General features: G+C 37.8%; 1 protein-coding gene across 5 annotated transcripts in view; it reads left to right on the forward strand.

The window, feature by feature from the left end:
* Positions 1 to 20,082, forward strand: part of fam13a (family with sequence similarity 13 member A) — a 48,318-nt gene that overhangs the window by 13,076 nt on the left and 15,160 nt on the right. For all 5 annotated transcript variants that reach the window (XM_065957174.1, XM_065957182.1, XM_065957175.1 and 2 more), the window contains 7 exons: positions 1,477 to 1,727; positions 8,574 to 8,615; positions 15,624 to 15,665; positions 15,786 to 15,980; positions 17,045 to 17,243; positions 19,413 to 19,468; positions 19,862 to 19,904. In XM_065957174.1, the coding sequence (XP_065813246.1) occupies positions 1,477 to 1,727; positions 8,574 to 8,615; positions 15,624 to 15,665; positions 15,786 to 15,980; positions 17,045 to 17,243; positions 19,413 to 19,468; positions 19,862 to 19,904 (828 nt within the window). The remainder of the gene's footprint in view (positions 1 to 1,476; positions 1,728 to 8,573; positions 8,616 to 15,623; positions 15,666 to 15,785; positions 15,981 to 17,044; positions 17,244 to 19,412; positions 19,469 to 19,861; positions 19,905 to 20,082) is intronic.

The raw sequence follows: 20,082 nt of genomic DNA on the forward strand, positions 1-20,082 counted from the left end.
TTTTGAATCATCACTGTATCACAAGAACCCCTTCTGTTGCTAAGGTCGGACCAATGAAATGTTTAAATGTGGAAAATGCAATCTTTTTATATAATTTCAAACACCTGGTCAAAGTCGTCATTTGAGCAAGAAAAGGTATGGATCATATTGCAAAGGTACTTCAACAGTCTAAACCGTTAAGATATGAGCTGGCACCCGTCAATGAAAAGAGAAAAGTTAACAAAGGCCTGCTATAAAAGAGTTACATTTGAAGTTCTTAGTATTTTGTTTTTTTGCAGTCATTTGTTATTTAAGTTAATCCATGATTTACAAAGCAGGTCATATCCTCATTTTGGTCTGTCAGGCTTCTTTGCTGTGGCCTATTTAGCTCCTACTTGTTGTTCTGTTAGAGCTTTTTCTTATGCATTGGCAGAAACTGAGGAATGGAGAGCACATGGAGAGTCAGTGGTCAGTGGCATCCTGCAGTTGGGTTTTTAGCCATGTCTGTTTGTTTACATTACATTCTTGTATTTTGTGGGGGATTTTCCATCATTGATTGCTTGAAAGTTCTTAATGATTTTTTTCTTTAAAAGCACAGTAACAAAACCGAATAAAACAAACATAATCTGAACAAAATTCTAACCTGAAAAATCTGTTTGTAGAACATGTTGAACATCCTTTTTTTTATCATCCCCTTTTCCTTTCTCTGTGGTTCTCTGTGAATGAGCTTCATCAATTACAAAGCCTGAGGGGCCAAATCCATCCTGGGTCTAGCTAAAGTTGATTGTGGCTCATTATGTTCCCAAAGACTCACCCGTTTCATGCAACCATGACTAAATGGAAGCAGCATTCATCGATTCTTTTAAACAACCCATTAACTGAAACCCCAAATGGCAATGTTCTGCTGCTAATTGGTTAAAAGGAAGCATTTTAATTAAACCCAGCCACTTTTAGCATCAGTTGTTTCTGACCATTATACAGAAGCTGTCAGCGTTAGGCCAATTATATACTCTGTTTACTACAGACAGACATCTTTTAGGCTTCGGTTTAAATGAGCAGCAAGCAAGTATACAAGGCCTCTTAATATGATGAGAGAAAGCTCTCTGTCACATTCTTTAACAGTCCTTTCAGGCGTCGTAGGTTAAAGCTACATTAAAATGCTGAGGAATACTGCTAAAAAAGGAGCTGTAATCAGGTTAAGGTTCTTCCTCTGTACTACAGTTGGCTGCTCACGCTGTTTGTACCCACTCAGGGTCAGCACGGTAAGACAAACATCAGTTTAACCCTCTTTTGTGGCTCTTTTATTGCTCTGTGCTTTACCTCAGCAGATCTTTGAATGCATGTATTCGGTAACCCTCTCCGCTGAGGGTGAGCGAGCTTGATCGTGCAAAAATGGTATCAGTTGTGTATCATTTACCTCTCGTGCTGTCTCATGTTTCCTGTCACGAGATTCACCTGCTGCTGGCTTCTCTATCTCTCTCTCTTTCTGTAAAACAGGTGAGGAAAGGGGAGAGTGACAGCATGGCTCTTGGCACCTCTCAGCCCTGCCGCTCTGCTGGGTTACCTCATGCAAGGACCCAGCTCGTACCAATAGTCTTGCCCCTGACCTCAGACCGGAGGACCCCCAGTCCAGAACTGATAGAGACAGTACCCCTTCAGCTAGCTTGCAAAGACAACATAGACACTCCGTGGTGGCACCTGGGCCACCTCAGCGTCAACCCCTCAAGCAGCACGGAGACACTAGGCCGGTGAGTGTTTCCTGTCTAAAAAGAAAGCACCAAATTGGATAGAATTTCTAGTACAAGACAATATTTCTCATTAAATATTTGTTTTGGTGGAACAGATTTTCAAAATGTTAAAATTTGACATTATTGGAAATCAGATAAAATATGGATAAAAGTTATTGATAAATGTTTCATTAATCATGGATGTCACATGTGCACTTTATGCTTTCAAGTCTGTTTTTTTCTCAAAATAATGAACCTAAGTCTATCAATGTACAAGAAGAAAAACATCCCTATATTAACTTTCCCTATGATATGTAGTTTGTTAATCCTGCAGTTTTGCTATTTCTGATATCTATAAACATTAAGCTTGATGACCACCTCAAGAAAAATCCTGAGCTCATATAACACAAATCAAATTTCAGTACTGCATAGGGCTGCAGGAACAAAATTTGAATATTAAACATAATAACAATATTCGCATGCTTAACTGCCATTCGAATATGTCATTTTCTTAAATAATTGGTTAAATTGTTTTGGATAATCAATGAAGTGAATCAATTAACGTAAGGATGTTAAATGTTCCTTATACAGTTTTACAAAAGTAGTCAGCCTAGGTGTATTTTAATAAGAACCAATATGCCCTATCTTGAATTAGGCCACTACCCCTCTAACAACAGCCCACGAGCGCTATATGTCGTTATATAGCTGTCCACACTGCATCCGTTAAGTATTTCATCCTTTGCTCTGTGAATTTCAGTTTCCCCTTGCAAACAGTGTGACATTTAGTGCTTTTGTATTAAAGGTGGACACGAGGATGTGTGTTGTTTTGTCCCGCGAGTGACAGAGAGGGAAACAGAAACGCAGTGTCATGGGTGAATAGTAGCCTACTTAATTTTAGCATTAACAAATTGGAATATAATTTGAAAATTTAAAATGATAAAGCATGCAAATTCAAATGGTATTATAGAGGAATATCTGCAGCTCTAGTGCTGAATATTTAACTTTGAAGTGTTCAAATGTTTCCATTTTTTTGATAGGTAGAATTCTACCAGTGCTAAATAGGTTATACATATTGTTTGCATAGGTGATGTGCTGTCGGTAGACGGTGAAGAATATAGAGTGTCTGACAGCATTCAAGGATCTAAAGCCCAACTCTGTGTCAATGTGCCCCTGGCATGCAAACAAAACTATTATAAGAAGTTGAAACTGGAACCACTTGGTGTCCAGTGTCCTCAGTCCTGGAATAGCAGATCTACAGCTGTGTCTGTTGTTGGGGCTTTTGCTGCTTTGCTAGAGATATCAGACAGGTTTCATTCACGCATTCACAGCTGCTCTGTATGACTATACAATCTCACTACAAGAAGTTAAAAACACACATTTCAAATCTAGTTATTACGGTGTATTTTTCCATTTAAGGGATTTTCTTCCTTATATTTTAAATATAAGGATCAATTTGATATACATTTTTATTATACAAAAGTAGGTATTTTAAAATGTATTTCATTCTATATCTTTCAGAAAAATGTACCTCAGTTTATCAAGTTCTTCATGCTTGCTTTAATCCCCAAAGTGATGAACAGTAAAATCAACCAGGTTAAGCATTGCCTTCTCAATAGAACAGATATTCCTGTCTACATGAAGATACAAATATTATACTTCCAAGGTGGCAAAAGCTTTCCTCACCATATCAGAGTATCAGTAAATCTCCTGTCGGGTATCCCTCTCACATCCTGAAATGTCCCTTTCAGTAGGCATTAGGTGACTGATGTACGGACAGTGTGAAAGGAGACCCCAGTAAAGTGCGTCAGCAATAGGAACTCGTTGGTATTTACTAATAAACACCTGCAGTTTGCAAAAAGAAAAAAGTTAACTGTCTTCAATGCAAGAGGACTTTTTATACTAGCTAGTAATGTTGACAAAGGTTTTAAACTTAAGTTCCAAGTATTTGTGTGATACAGGAAGCTTGAGTCTATATTTAAAGTTGTTTCGTAGCTGTGGTTTTGACTCTAGACCCACAGCAAATATATGATAATTTTCCATTTGTGGATCCATCTGTGTTTTCATATCTGTAGCTGCTATTATGCCTGCTCGTCAGCTTGCTGTCACTTTCAATAGATATGTGTCATACAAGTCTGTGTCAGCAGCTCAGTGCAGCACATGCAGCAGCACAGCCATATACTGTACAACTGAATTAAACAAATACAGAATCATAAAAAAAAAGAAATTACTTTGGGGAGCATTTTATATTATTACTTTTATTATAAGATAAATATTACATTTTATAGAAACTCTATTAAATATTATGTTGTAGTGTGTGATATATGAGATTGAGTATTTAAGACTTGTGTCTTCACCTTGTCGGTGATTAAGAAGCAACTTAGGGAATTTATCTGATGACATTTGGCACATCCACTCTTCATTTTAGAAACTTCCCCCTGTCCAAAGTCATTCCTCACTCCGCTAACTTGCACCTACTTTTGGACCCATTCAAAATCTAACCATCATCCTCAGTGTTTTCTACTTGTGGCTCTAAATAAATGTCCTTTATCAAGCAGAATTATCCAGTTATTAAGTATACTTCACTGCTCTCACCTGGATCTGAAATATGACACCAGCCTCACTCCCCTCACAGGCCACATGGGCCAACATAGCATTGTCATGTGAACTTAGTCTGCTCTCAGCATTGCGTTGTTGCTTGTAGGGGATGCACACTGGCTTTTGTGTGTAGTTGCCATGGTTCACTGAATCTTGTGATGTAACCATTGGATTTCTTAGAAGCTCATTGAAAATTGGTGGAAGTGAGGAACTTTGCAGTGTGGTGTGAGTGCGGGATCCCTGTGGGTATATCGGTATTGTTGGCCGTCTGTCAGGAAGTCTCATCCATCAGCTTGACAGCCTGACTACACATATTTACAGCAAAAACGTTCTGACTGGATTTAACTGGTTTTCATGCATTTTTATGTCAGTGTCTATTTACCAAACCTCATATAGGATGGAGACCCTGAAAATAAATCAGAATTTAAGCTTTTAAAGACTCTGTAAACCAGCTTTCCAGATTTGCCATTTTCAAATTAATTTGCTATCATCTAATGACGATTTAGCTTTGAGATTATGACAATGGTTGAGATCCAGGTATTATGTGTAGCTGTTGATTGGCTATATAAAGGCAAATGTGAAATATTAACTGAAGACTTCTTCATTAGTCTCATGCTTGAGACTCTCCACCAATAAGGAGCGCAGATGCCTCTTGGATAAGTGGCCAAATGTCTCAAAGATCTTGCTTCAGACTTTGAGTTAGAAAGTTCTTATGGTCACTTCATACTTTATTTCAGAGCCATAGGTCATATCATATGCAACCATTTTGATAAGTTTTAGCTGACAAGTTAAAACTTTATTTTTATTTTGTCTTCATGTGAAGAGATTTTTGATTACATTTTTTTTTGACATACTGGTGACATAAAATACTTTTAAAAAATTAACTTGCAGAGGTTACTAGTTATGATTAAGTGAACTGAATTGGTGTATGTGAAACCCGAAGTGAACCGAATTAATGTTTTACATTTTTTTACAGCTCTATTCATGCCTTAGTTTATAACTGAAGTATTACAGCTCTCTCTTTACTTCATCACCATATTCTCTGATGAATTGATCATACACCAAGCATCTCTAAGCCGAGCTTGTCCAACAAAGACTTGAGGTCTCGACCACCTCACAGTTTGTTAACTGAGGTATTCTAAGAATGTCTAGCAGTCATCTTAAAGCCGATGGTTTAAGAGGTTTCTAACTGAATTTGAGATTAAACAAAAGATTTAATGATTCATTGTTGGGCTTTCTGTGCCTTCATTTGAGAGATAGGACAGTGGATAGAGTTGAAAATCAGGGAGACAGAGAGTAGGGAATGACATGCGGGAAAGGAGCCACAGGTTGGATTTGAACCTGGTCCGCCCGCTTGGAAGACTACAGCTTCCATACATGGGGCGCGCGCACCAACCACTGCGCCACCAGCACCCCGACTAAACCAAAGATGTGAGAAACTATTAAACATAGGTCTCAGATCCTCCTCAACTATTAAATAATCAAACCCAAACTTCCACTCTGAAGCAGTTTTCAAGACTTTGTTCCCGCCCTTTTATCCAGAATATATAAACTAGTTTTATATAAAGATTTAAAGATTTAGTGCAATATTTAGTTAGAATTGAGAAAGTGTTGTTGCATGTCAGAGAGAGATTTTGGAAAACGCAAGAGGGGCAAAGGGACAAGAGGGACTCACCAAAAATGTCTGGACCCAAAATTGAGGTATTGCCAAGCGTATGCTAAGTCAGACTTCTTTTGTTCTTGTATTTTCAAAACTTTTGAAAAGTGGAGCATGTCTGTGTTGACCAACTTGTCATTGGTAGATTTCCGTTCGTCCCAGAGGGATCAGGAATTTTCTGAGCACCCCTACAAAGCTTCTCCTTATCCCCTCAGTAAGGTAGTGGGTAAGCAGGATTTCCGCTTTCTCAATTCAAAGCAGTAGTGACGGCACACATTATTTTAATACGCTTGCCAGACTGTGTAACACCAGTTAAGAAGTTTGGGGGGAAAAACATTCAGCCTTGAGTCTCTAAAAGAATTTGGAAGTGTTTGTGGTAATTACACCTGCGCCTTGAAAAACGAAGAAGGAAAACATTCACTTCATGTCCAACTTTGACCTATTTGGATTCCTGCTTGACTTGAAACCTAAACCTTTTGTTATGAACTTGTTGATGTGCTGTCCAAAGTCGTTTGTCTTCTCCTCTACAGTCCTGCCCCTTACTATAAGCCCCATGGCTGCATGTCACGTACCAAAGCACACCTGAGACCCAAACATTCACATAATGTTTTGCTCAACAACTCCTTTTTCCTGGTTTTGTAATGACGTCATATCACAGACCAAAACATATCTGAGAACCATGAATTCACACAATGTTCTTTTTTTCTAGTTTTGTAACAACTGAGACCGCTTTACAGCCTCGGATCAGACCGTGTTTATCAGGCTATGTTTTCTACTGCTGTTATTGAAAATAGGGAAACTTTGGTAACAGTAAAAACGCAATCAAATTTAAATTTGATTTCATATTTTCATAATTTGTAGTGATAATTTAGAAGATTTAATAAAGAAGCTATTTATTAAGTTTTTCTTTAAATAATCTGCTGATTATTTACTTGACATTCATTTTTATTGTGTTCTATAAAATGTGTGAAAGCTATCACACATCCCATCATGATTTCTGAAAACTTAACTTGTTTTGTCCGCCCCACATTATATAAAGAAACAAAGATATCCATTCTACAGTTTTTTTTAAATTAGAAAAAGTAAATTAAATGATCAAAATAGTAGCCGACTATTTTTCCCCGAATGGTTTGTTGGATCCATCTCCGAATCCGTCTGAACCAGTTAGTCAAACTGTTCTGAAAAACAAACGTAAACCTTGTCATTCACTATGTGATAAACATTCAACTGAGCAGGTGGAATGCTCTACCTGGTTGTCAACATTTTTTAACTTGAACCTTCTGTCCAAATCTGTTGCATAATTCTAAGATGAGAACACCTGTAGACTAGAGTGATTTCGGTTGTCTCTGCTTGTGACAACAGATGGGTCCAAAGAGGGGCTTAAGGGGAGAAAGGTCCAAATATTTTAACTAGACATTTGTAACATAGATATTGAAAAATAATATTTCACAAATATTTCCTACACATACCTAACAAAGCTCCACACATCATTCAGTATGTGTGTGTGTGTGCCTGCGTGTGTACTGGCTGAACTGCAACGTGTGCTGTGTGAATTGAAAGAACAAAATGTGCACTTACTTTTAGGAACTATATCTTCAGTGTTTGGCCTGGACACAGCGCTCTGTAACAGAGTTTGGCAAAGTTTACAGCAACAGACTACAGCAGCTGTTACCTGCATGAGAGCAGACAGAGTGAGAGCGAACATAGAAAAGACGATGCAGCTCTTTTTCTGTGTTTAGTCAAGTGGGGACTCTGTATACTGTGAATCATTGTGTGGTGAGGACCCACAGTGCTCCCACAGGCGTGGGGCTTTATTATAATGGAAATAATAGATATTTTAATTTCTGAATGGATATTTACTAAGCCCTACTCTAAAAACACTTGTATCTCTTCTAATATAACATATAATATAGATTCTTGCAAAAACTAAATCTAAAATCTATGGATTTGACCAAACAATATAAATCTATTCAGTTTTTGGTTTAAATGTAAATTTGGCATTTTCATTACATACATTGGAAATTAAAGTCAGTATCCAGTAAACTTTGATTTAACACTAAGCTATTTTTTAGAAGGTCCACCAGTTGAGGATTTGGCTGCAGTGATTTTCTGCCTGCTTTGACCTAAGAGAAAATAGATTAGATTAAAATAGAAGTTTTTCAGCACTGCTAGGCAAGGTTGTGTGATTATGAAATTTTCAGCAAGTTAAGTGCCAGGATATGAAAATGTTAAGCAACCACAACATTCAGTGCCAACCCTGAGTTCCTCTTAACGTTGCATAATATCATCATGAGCTTTTGGCGTACATCCAGTGGCAGCAGCCAGTCTATATTCTAGAGCAGCACACATTTCTGTCCCGGTTCATAATAATTACCAGAGACAAGTCCCACAAAGGCAGTCATCTGTAGCTCTGCATGGCTATTATTCAGCAGACAAAAGCCTGCAGCCTTATGCTCCTATTTTCACCCCCCAGTGACATGTAGTGATGTGTGTGTGTGTGTGTGTGTGTGTGTGTGTGTGTGTGTGTGAGGCGGGGGCTATGCATTTATGTCATAACACCTCATAACCACATGCTTCAAGTTCATTAATAACAGGTGTTTGTTTTTATATTTCAGGTCCCAAGAAGAAGATAGACCAATATCACCTTTCTACATCAGGTAGGCCTCTTTTCTTTTGAGGAAGCTTTCAGTGCTGAGTGAGTGTGTTGTTTTGGACTGGATGTGTGGGGGAAGTGACTGCTTGCTCCCTTAGTGCATTATTAATGGGAACAATGAAACCACCAGTTAGAGGGAAAGCAGGACAGCATGCACATGCAACAGTTTGCTCACCAATGTTTGGGAATTGTGGCAGAGGCATAGACACACCACTTCAGCAAAATAATGTGTCTTGATAAAGACTCTGTGTTTCCCAGGGATGTTGTGGTTACATTTATGAACAGTGTAACAGTTGCTGTGGCAACATATATGTTCCGTTAATGGCATGGATGTCCCACTGGTTGTAACATAAAACAAATCTACAATTACAGGACACTTCTCAGGAAAACACTCACAAGAACTCAGATAGTTTTACACACAAAATACACCAAATTGTTACATGAGAAATAGCAGGCCCGTATACAATAAGTATATTGTATGGTTAAAAATGCAGGATGAGCTAGAAGCTGGGATTTGGAGTCAGCATGTTTATACTGAGGTGTTGTCTGCTGACACGAGAGCTAATATGGCTGCAGAGCGGCTGTTTTTTTTTATTCAAGCATGTTCATTGCTTTTCCCCAAGAAGACGTGAAAAGAGCCACACAGTTTAAGGCCCTAAGACCTGTAGGATGTACTTCTGGATTACTTTCGATGCATTTTCTCCATGTAAAACATTTCTAACTAAAACATTGAAACGTCTTTAACTTTTTGTACAGTCTGAATTAAACTTGCAGTGAAAACATACATCCTTTAAATTCCTTTATACAGAAAATAACACTTCTGTAGCCTTTGCAGTTTTATAACAAAAAAAGAACAGAAACATGTTTTTATCAACAATGACTAAGACATCTTGTCTCTTATAATTGAATAAAAAAAACAACCTTTTTATTCCATGACAGACGGTCACAGATCAAAGGAGTGGTGCATTAATCCAAGTCCTTGCCACGTGGTCAATAGAGTCAGCTATGTACAGAATGTGTAGAGTTTAATACATAACTATAACCTATTTTACTCGGGGATGGGCTGTGTAATCTCTTTGTATTTATTACATAATCTCAGCACTGAGCCCACTTGTTTAGTAAACTGAAGAGAACATTTGCAAAACTACACCACTATTTGCAGATCAAGAGTCCCATTTAAAACATGTATGTGTCTTAAATTAATTATAAAGCATGTATATGCCCCAAGGTTTGACAGAGAATAGTGAGTGTGGATAACCGAAAGTCAAAAGGTGAGGAACACCTGTACAACAAATAATGCGGTTTGGCTAAAAAGGTGGACCATCCAATTTACTGCCATTGTCACCATTGTTGACAGCATGGCTGTAATATAATTAACCATATAATTGATGCTGCATTTGACACTATTATATATTGAAACATGTATTAACTAATTTATTGGAGTAAAACAAAAAACAGATGAACTGAGTAAATGATAAAGCAGTTATAAATGGTAGCACTAGTTAATCTCACTCTGAGATGATGGTTAACTTATCCAATTCCTTTAACTTACCCTACTCACACTCTGCACTGATGACTAACTCCATGGCCTACTTGTACTTTGTCACATACGCACACTTACAATATAGATTTTCCCTATCTCTGTTGATGTTGTTACGCCTCACCTTAGGGTGGCCTTATGGTGCTACGACTATCCACAATTTAAAAAAAAACCATAAGACACCTTAACAAAGTCAACACAATGGGATTTTAACAAGACATAAATAACTACATGATTAAACATAGATCAACTCATAAAGTTATTTAACAAAACACAACAACACACAATCCCTGACTGAGAAGCAACAGGCACCAGTCCCCACTCCAAAAGCCTCCCGGCCTCCTGAGCTCAGCACTGGGCTGAGGCCAGGTGAATCTCGTTGAGCAATCAGTAGCCTCACCTGGACAGAGATGGAGAAAAACATACAGACATAACAATGTCTACTTGTATACTTAGGCTTTCATGCTGCCACATGGGAGCTTAATCTCAGCCCAGTCAAAAAGGATAATAAATCGACATATTTTCTTCTGTGTGAGTCGACCACAGACTCTAAAGGTCCTGGCTAATATCTGAGAGTGGTGTAACACTGGATTACCTGAATGGACGCCCCAGGGTACACAATGTGGGGAATTTAACTGGTATAAGCCTAAGCCGTGGAAGCTTTGGAGTTGTTTCCTCCTTGATTATTATACTTTTCAGAGCACTTAAAACACCCAAACAGAACCTTAATACAGAAATATTTTTTTTGTCTTGCAATTTTCTTAAAGAAATAAAAACAATATATATGTTAGAAAACAATAACATCGCTTATACACACATATCACAAGGCCAAGATCTCTCCCACTGTCTGACAGAGCAGAGCAATGGATTCTATAAATCTGCGCGGCCATTCAGATCAACATCCAGCGGATTTTCTTGGCACTGACACAGATAGGAGAGAAAATGCCTTAACCATCCAACCATTTGTTTATTTTTCAATACTGCTCTCAGTTCATTCTCCAATTTGGCATTGACACACACTGCCTTGTCGCCAACATAGCCAAGGCAAAGTAACTGGAATAGATCTGTACTCATTTTTTCAAGACTTTTCTTTCTCCTTTAGGGGGTAAAGTTCTCGCAGTTATCAAGTTAAACAAACATCATTATGAAAGATTATGTCGCTGTAAATAACTGTAAAGATTTATATTTCTAGACTTTATAACATGTCTTTACAACTGACAGATGACATCACACAATCATTGTGAGACAAGATTACCAGCAGATCACTTCCTGTTTGACCTTGAGACTCATGTTGGCATATGATTTTACATTTTTTAGAATATGATTATTTAAGAAAGTATTGTAAGCTTAGCTCCCTTATAGTGTTCTGATGGTGGTGTTCTCAATATGTGTCTGATGCAAGGTTTCAATCCTTTTTGCGTTATGGTCTCTTTTAAGCCTGTCTCATACCTGAAGAGGTGAAAAGTATTTTTTCCAGCCAGTGATATTATATCCTCTGGCAGTTTACCGTACAGTCACACTTTGTCCACACTGTGCCAGGCCGAAGTTTATTTGGGATGAGGATTGCAGCAACTCAATATTTAATTTCTTATTTCAGTCAGGCACGCTCAGCTGTTTACTTCATTATCAGCCTAAATGCGGCACATGTGGAAATATAAAAGTGCTGATTTCATATAACGTGCCAGCAAAGACGGTAGATTTTTCCTGACTCACAGGAAATCATTAAATGAAAGCCATTCCAGTACACCCTATAAGGAAATAACTAGAGGTAAAGAATCACAGATAAACATAGCTTTGTTTTCATTGGTCAAATGCAAAGGTAGTGAGCCACCATCATGAATCATCACAGTATCAGTGCTAAAATGATACCATAGATCACGTTACGCTGGATTGGGTAGGCTATTCACATTTTTCCAGGGATCATAGCCACCTTACCCTGGCAAAGTTATATAGTCCAACCTCTCATCACCTTTATATCAAATCCATCAGCAGCACATATGACATCCTAGACAGTTGAGAACACAGAAACGTCTGTCATATTTCAGGCTTTAGTGTGTCCTCTGTACTTGATGAATCACACCTTTGACTTCTGCAGGCATTTAGGTCAAAGCACAAGTAAACATTAGTAAGCCATTAAACTGCTTCCTGATGTTTTAACCTGTTGCATTAAGAGCCAAGTCTATTATTAGGTAGAGCGTGGGTCATATTTTTCCTGCCTTGCCCAGAAATGATCCACTAGTTTATTATTTATCCCCTTTGCTGACATCACTGTCACTTCTCTGTCTGTATGTACTGTTTGTCTAAATACATGAAAGTAAAGTACCTTTCATATAATAATAAACATTTGTTTTGGTGATTCCATTCACAAGCTGACAATAAAAATCATAAAGTATTTACAACCTCATCTTTATGTCCTGCACGTGATAATTATCATCTTGTTATCACACAGTAGGACGTGCTACCTTTTCATCTGATATAAATAAAGGAGAGTAAGCAAAATAATAAAAAAAAGGAGTCAAGTATTCAAATCTAATTTAGGTTAAAACCTACAAATACGGCACTGACAAGAAATAATCTCAAAATTAAATGTGTACTGTTAAATGTTACTTATATTTATATTACTCTATCATCAAATCAACTTACTGATCTGATATCAAATAACCATATCAATTTACGTTGTTTTACTGAACTGGACTGAAACCTGAAAACTGACCTTTGAATCGAAATGTAGACCTCAGCAACGATCAAATAATAATCCTAAGTGACTTTAATATTCACGTGGATGTTGATAATGATAGCCTGGACTCAATCAGCTTGACCCAGGGTGTAAATAAACTACTCATAGCTTTAATTACACCCTGGACCTTGTTCTAACACATAACCTTGAAGCTGAAAACTTAATAGTCTCTCCAGAAAATTCTTTCCTTTATCAGATAATTTTTTGATAACAATTAACTTCCTCCTACCAGACTTAACAAAAACATGCTCTTTTGAAGTTTGACTGATAGTGTTGTAGCTAAGTTTAAGGGAGTAATTCCTGCTGCTTTTAATTCAGCATCACGTTTCAACACAAATCAAAAGTTTTTTTATTAACATGAGTCACGCTCAGCTGGATCATTGTGTTGATAGTGCTGTAGATTCACTGAGAGGTACTCTTGATTCAGTTGCCTCCATGACGACTTATTCCTTTAGCCCTCAGCAGTAATGATTTCATGAGCTTTTTTAATGATAAAATCCTAAAAATGAGAGACAATTAGGAACCTCCTGTCCTTAATTGATATGGACTCATCGTCAAACTTTGTGACGTCCGAAACAGCTCTTATAACTGATATTTACTTCGACTGTTTCCCTTCTACTGAGCTTTCCATACTGAATTCAATTATTTCTTGGTCTAAATCAGTCGTTTAAACAAAATCCAGTTGCTTGAGGATGTCGTTCCCTTGGTAAGCACCTCTAAACTTGATTGATCAATATATACTTATTGGCAGGCTATAAACCTCAGTCATTTAAATTAGCAATAATCAAACCTTTCCTTAGTTCCACAAGGTTCTGTGCTTGGACCAATTCTTTATACCTTTATATATGCTTCCGGTAGGTAATATTATGAGGAAACCATCCATATATTTTCATTGCTATGCAGATTATACTTAATTATACATATTAATGAAGCCAGATGACATCAACCAGTTATATAAACTAAAAGTATGCCTTAAAGACATTAGCACTTGGCTGACCAGCCATTTTCTACTTAACTCAGACAGTACTGAAGTTTTTGTGCTTGGCACTAAGCACCTCAGAGAGACTTTCTAATTATATACGTGTCCTAGATAGCATCAGGCTGGCATCCAACAATACTTTTAGGAATCTGGGAGTTCTGTTTGATCGGCAAATGTCCTTCAACTTTAACATAAAACGCATTTCAAGGAGAGCCTATTTTCACAACACACCTAGTTTATGCATTTGTTACCTCTAGATTGCATATAGTTCTCTTTTATCAGGCTGCCCTAGTAAGTTTAGAAAGACCCTCTCTTTGGCTGGTTCAAAATGCTGCAGCTCATGTTCTGATCAGAACTAGGAAAAGTGATCACATTTCATGACCTTGACAGAAACCAACTTTACCAGAATTCAAATGTTTCAATAATTATTTTTCAAATTAAGGTCCAAGTTCAACATTTATTAAAAAAATTAGCACCAATAATTAACGATAAACAGATTAGCGGATGTGTGCCGAGCTCTGATTAGACTGATCAGTCTTCTATCGTTCTTAGTTGTTACTTTTACCATTAATTCTGGTATTGTAGCCATAAATCTATTTTAATCATTGTTGTTACAGTTACTTTCTTGTCTCTATCCAGTTATTTCTTTCTGCATCTCCATCTATCCTACTTTGCAAGCCCAACACAGTTACAGATAGCTGTTCAACATGAGTCTCGTTCTGCTCAAGGATTCTGCCTGCCTAAAGTTATTCCTTGTCGCTTTGCTTAACGTTACGTAATGTTGTGTCTTTATAAATAATATTAACAGAGTACGGTCTAGACCTGCTCTTTTTTTGTAAAGTGTTTTGAGATAACATTTGTTGTGAATTGGCGCGATACAAATAAAGATTGATTCTTTATCCTTGCTCACAGCTTTGTAAGGTCAACACCATCGAACACAGGTTTACCACAGTCACCTTCACCATGTACCAACACTCCATCATTGTCTCTCCCTTTATCGGTGCATGGTATGAGCCTACAAGCTGTGCTTTACTGTCAACACCACTGTTTATGGAAGATATTTTTCAGGTCACCGTTAAACTTGGTGAGGTAACTATAAGCAAGGAAAAACAGACATGACACATTTCAGTTTGTGAATGCTCAAAGGCCTTTGTCAGGAACTATTGATTGGTGAAAAAATTACATGGAATTTCGAAGACAAAAAATATATTGAACCGTCCAATTTTAAAAAGTCTGGTGAATGAAATCCTCTTTTACAAAGAAGTCAATAACTTTGCTTCATGAGTTACTTCTTCAATCAGTAAAGCGCTTGATTTGGATGAAGTATAGTTTTCAGCTTTAATAAAAAACCCACTGTTTGGTTCAAATGTAACTATGTCTTTAAGGCTGCTGTCTTACTCTAAAGTTGATTCAATGTATTTAAATCTAGCTATGAATTTATTAAATGTACCGTGTAAAAATAATACTTACACATATCGCTGCTTAGTACTGTATCTTCAGATCACGAGCCTGTGTAGCTGAAGACCTCCTCACTGTAGGACTTGGTGGTAGTCATAGAAGCTGTCCGCTTTGCTCTCAGAGGACCTACTTATGCTCTGAACACTGCTGAAGTTAACACTCACTCATGCACACAAGATGCCTTGATCACCTAGGGCCAGATCCAGAGCCTGGGGGATGTTCAGCGTTGCTCAGTGACCTGTTGTGACCACCTGTTTCTGGGACATTAACTCACCGTCCCCTCTTGTTATTCTTACAGTAACCACCTCTCTCCTCACCACCGCAGACCAGATGTGGTAAAGTAAGTAGTCTTTATCACTGTCACTAAGGATTTCTCTAATTGTTAGACTTTTATTGAACCATAAAAGTTGCACATTTCTGACCCAACTGCTACTCTAATATTCTTTTCTTATTTTTTAAGTTTTCTGGAGAGGACAATTCAATCAGCAGTGGAGGAGCACCTCTTCGGTGTAAATAGTTTAAGGGATCAGAATTTAAGCAACTGTGAGTTGACCTCGAGCCCACTGTCTCCAAGGTTGACACCAACTGCCCGACAGAGGCGTCGACACCAAAGGGAGCAACAAGAGGAGGGGCTGGGACACAAAGACAGAAACAGGTACAATGAGTCTGTCATCACAGTGTCATTGGTAGTGCATGGTTCTAGCAGATAATTAGTTCCTGTTGTCCATGGATAAAACACTGAAGAACTTTCTAATAATCCTCTGAGTTCTACTCATTTTTTTCAGTAAATGTGTCCTTGAAGTCTTATTTTCATACAATAATTGTAAAGTGTACACATTTTTCATTCATTAAGTGAAAGCCCTTGCTTTGGTAGACAGATAATAGTATGTTTAGCTTGCTGGTGGTGACTTTGAAGATGCTGTTTAATTGTTGATCTATATACAGTATATATGCATCCCTTATTTATGTTGATAGAGGTGATGTTATTGTATACTCATACTCACCTCACATTACTCTCTAATGACGATCACAGCACTTTAGTTGTGCCCTGCAGAACCTCAATAAATTTAACAATGTATTTCCAATGTTACCCAAGGTCAAATGTTCTGTTTTAGAAGGGTTTTTTTAGGCAGATAATGGACACTTAAGGAATGGATTATTGTCTGATGTTGTCCTCTTGGCTGAATATTTTTTGCAGTGTAGCATTCACTTCTTGTGCTCGACTGGTAAAGCACAATAAAATGCCTTTCATTACTATTAGGTCCTCTGTGAAATACTACTACTACCTCCAGTTGGTTTTCTGTTAACAGCAGACAATCATGAGGTTTCATTCTGCAAAGGAGCTACTCCACTGAGACACAGTACAGTCATATCAGCTGGGGTCATCTCAGTAAGAAGCTAATCTTTGTTGCTGGAGAGTCTGTTTGCTCTGTGACACATGGATTAAAGGAGTGCATTAGTCCAAAGACTTCAGAAATGCCAGTAAGAGTGTGGACAGTAAATAGATGGTAAATAGAATTAGCACAAAAGCTAAACAGCTCATTGGCTGCAAGAGAAGGTATGAGCTAATAAAGTATCAGGATGGCCCTGGCTTTTAGATTTCTGATATATTTCAACCGATGTCAAGCCAATACAGATATACCAGAGGGGCAACAGTTAAAGTGAGATGGATAGCAGATCAGATTTTTCCCAACTGCTCTCTTTTACATCTGAGAACAGAGCTGCATCAGTCAGAGGCACGAACAAGGAGAACATCCCGTCAAGCAGTAGAAGCAGTTCATTCAGCGTGGGTGAGGATACAGACAGCAGTGTGGACTCACAGGGAGGCCAGAGAGGTCACGCTGAGCGAACCCCTAAACCAAGGAAAAAACAAAGCCCAACATTGGTGCAGCTCACTGACAACCAGGACGCCCACACAGTGAGTCATCATGCTTCTTATTTGTGATTTCTCACATTCTTGGCTCAGCTGAATCTCGCCCAGTCTTCTCTGTTATTATTTGCTCCGCTTCTCTCTCTACTTTATCCCTGCTCTCGCTAAAACAGTAGATCATCTGAAGAAAGCTATTTTTCTGTTGTTTTTAAAAGCAATATCACGGCTACTTTTGATGGGAGTGAATTCTTATTTCTTGCCAGTGTTATGGACCAGAAATGTCTTATAAACAGTATATAAGGGATGTTATTGCAAACAGCAACACCACTGATCTCCTCTTAAACACCTGCAAATAATTGTTAGTGGCAGTAAACATGAATCACTAAATGCAAATAGCGGCAGTATAGAAGATGACAGGAAGTAGTGCAGCTGCCTAATGGTTCTGATTATGCAGCGGCTTGTAACATGGAGCATGCCAGACTAATTGGTAACCACTTTTTTTCCATGGAGAGTGCAAATGTAAGGGCCAGTTGTGAGTGTACTATTAGCTGCAGCTTTTATCAACTGAAATAAGAGAGCATCTTGTCCTTTTATCTGTTTTCATGTCAGCACTCGAGACCGCAATGTTCCAAACTTTAAGTTCAGATAAGTGTTCAGCATTAAGGAAATGATTATGTCTATATCCCCACATTCTTAATATTATTTCAACTAAATGTTCTTTTAACATACGGATACATATTAACGATGCCATAAAAAAACACATGCTGGAGTTTAAAGTCCCAACCGAAATGTATCCTAGCACCGAGTAACAGATCTGGTGACAATGAAAGCCAACACTTAATTCTGACTCAAATACAGATGAACATTTGTTTTTGATATTCTTTTGATATTGTATGGTTGCTTTTAGGAAGCATTTACTATTCAATCTATTCTGATCCTTTTGTCAATAAAACAACAAATATAAAAATGTTTTGAAAGAATAAAAAAGTGTTTTCATTTTATAGTAAAGGCATCAAAATCATATCAATCTGTGGTAGAAATTAAAGTGTGATTATTCACTAAGTTTATATCCATATAATTAACAACGTTGATGATTCATTTTTTTCAAATGTGTGGAGCTGTTACATCTAGATTAGGGCGCCATAATAAATCCCAATTTCATAGTCATTGCGATATGAAAATTCAATATGAACACATTGCAAAGTCTCAATTCAATGCAAAAGTACTATTTTTTTTTTAAGGAAACAAACACTAATTTCTTACTTACAAATTGTACCTGCTGGATGGAGGCCTGGTGATAACAGCCAAGCTTTCACATTATTTTGATGCAAGTGATGTGATTGTTTTCAGACCAGTGGTCTGGCAATACAAGCAAAAAAAAATATGTCACTTTTGGTTTGCGGTAGTTATGTTGAGAGTTTTCAGAGTCATACTCGTCATACCCACTCAACAGTGGGGTTGAACAGTGAGAGCTAGAAAAGAGGAGTGTGTGAAAACAGTCAAAGTCGCACCCAGGACGTGAAGCTTACCACGTTGCTATAGTAACATTATCCAGTCCATACAGACTCTATGTTACTGCTGAGTGATTCTTTACACTTCCTAATGTAAGTTTCAGCTGTTGCTCTAAAGGAGTGATGGAAATAGATTTGTCACACTCAAGGAACAGAAGCCTCATGCTAACCTCTTTATGCAACAGTACATATGACACGAGATGCCTTGATGTAAATATGTAATGTATGTAATAGATGGCACAGTCGTGCTTGGCTGGGCGAATGTTGTGCTGAGTGGCTTATAGCAGAGGTTTGACGTAAGCGAGGGTCTGTTGTGACCTTGTTAAGTTGAGCCACTGAGGGGAATTAAGGGCTCTCACAACCTCTGGTGTTTTTATTTATATTCAATCCTTAAATTGCACCATTTTACAAGAACATATATATCCCTGCTGGCAGTGTAGCTTTGAGTATGTCAGTATGGATATCTTGGTCCTTCGGTGGATTATGTACACAACCTGAGCATGAAGTAACAAATCATTTTGCATAGACATTCACAGTTGTTAGGGGATAAATCTTAATAAATTAGTATCCTTTCTCTAATTGACCACTTTTGGGTTAAAATGTTTGGTTTGGAGTAAAATGTCTCAATAACTTTCAGTTGGTAGAAATCTACTCTCCCCTGATTTTGCCCTGTGTGATATGCTAATATTTGACTATCATTTCTCAGTTCAAGGAATGTGTTGAGAGACCGGGAACAAACCACATGGAGACATTTCAGAAAGGGTAAGCTCCTCCAACCTCAACTTGATCCCTAATTAAAAAGAACAAAATGTTGTTTTATTAAACATGGTGAGTTTCCTTCTCTCTCATCCTTTTACACTTTCCTCACAAACAGACAAAGTGTAGCACCTGGTGCCTGTTTGTTTGTACATTGATAAGCTACTGGCTGTCACAAGGAGCTCTGCATGTTATCTTCAAAGATCAGTTTGGCATACTGTGATGTTTATAACACACATGTTATCTGATAAAGGCAGACAAAGCAAATATAGACCTGTTTGTCTGTCTAAACTGTGTGGAGGAAGACACCATATCTTGCTCTCTTGGGTTGATTAATCTTAAACTCACATGGTCAGTCAAAGCTTCTTTGCTGAGGTGCTTTCTTTTCTGATTTTTCAGGAATGACATTTCAAGAAAAGATGGCCTCCCCTCTCCTCCTCAGGTATGTTCCAAATTCACAAGTTTTCATTGCGTTTCTCTTGTGTCTTTGGTTTCAATTTCTGTTTCAGCTCTCCTCTTACCTCCTCTTCAGCAGTGTATCTGCTCTGCCATGTGTGCGCCACTGCACAAAAATAGAGTGTCAGATTTTAGGGGAAAAGGGAAGTGCTGAATATTTAATA

The sequence above is a fragment of the Labrus bergylta genome, chromosome 1, assembly GCF_963930695.1.
Source record: "Labrus bergylta chromosome 1, fLabBer1.1, whole genome shotgun sequence".
Classification (NCBI taxonomy): Eukaryota; Metazoa; Chordata; class Actinopteri; order Labriformes; family Labridae; genus Labrus; species Labrus bergylta.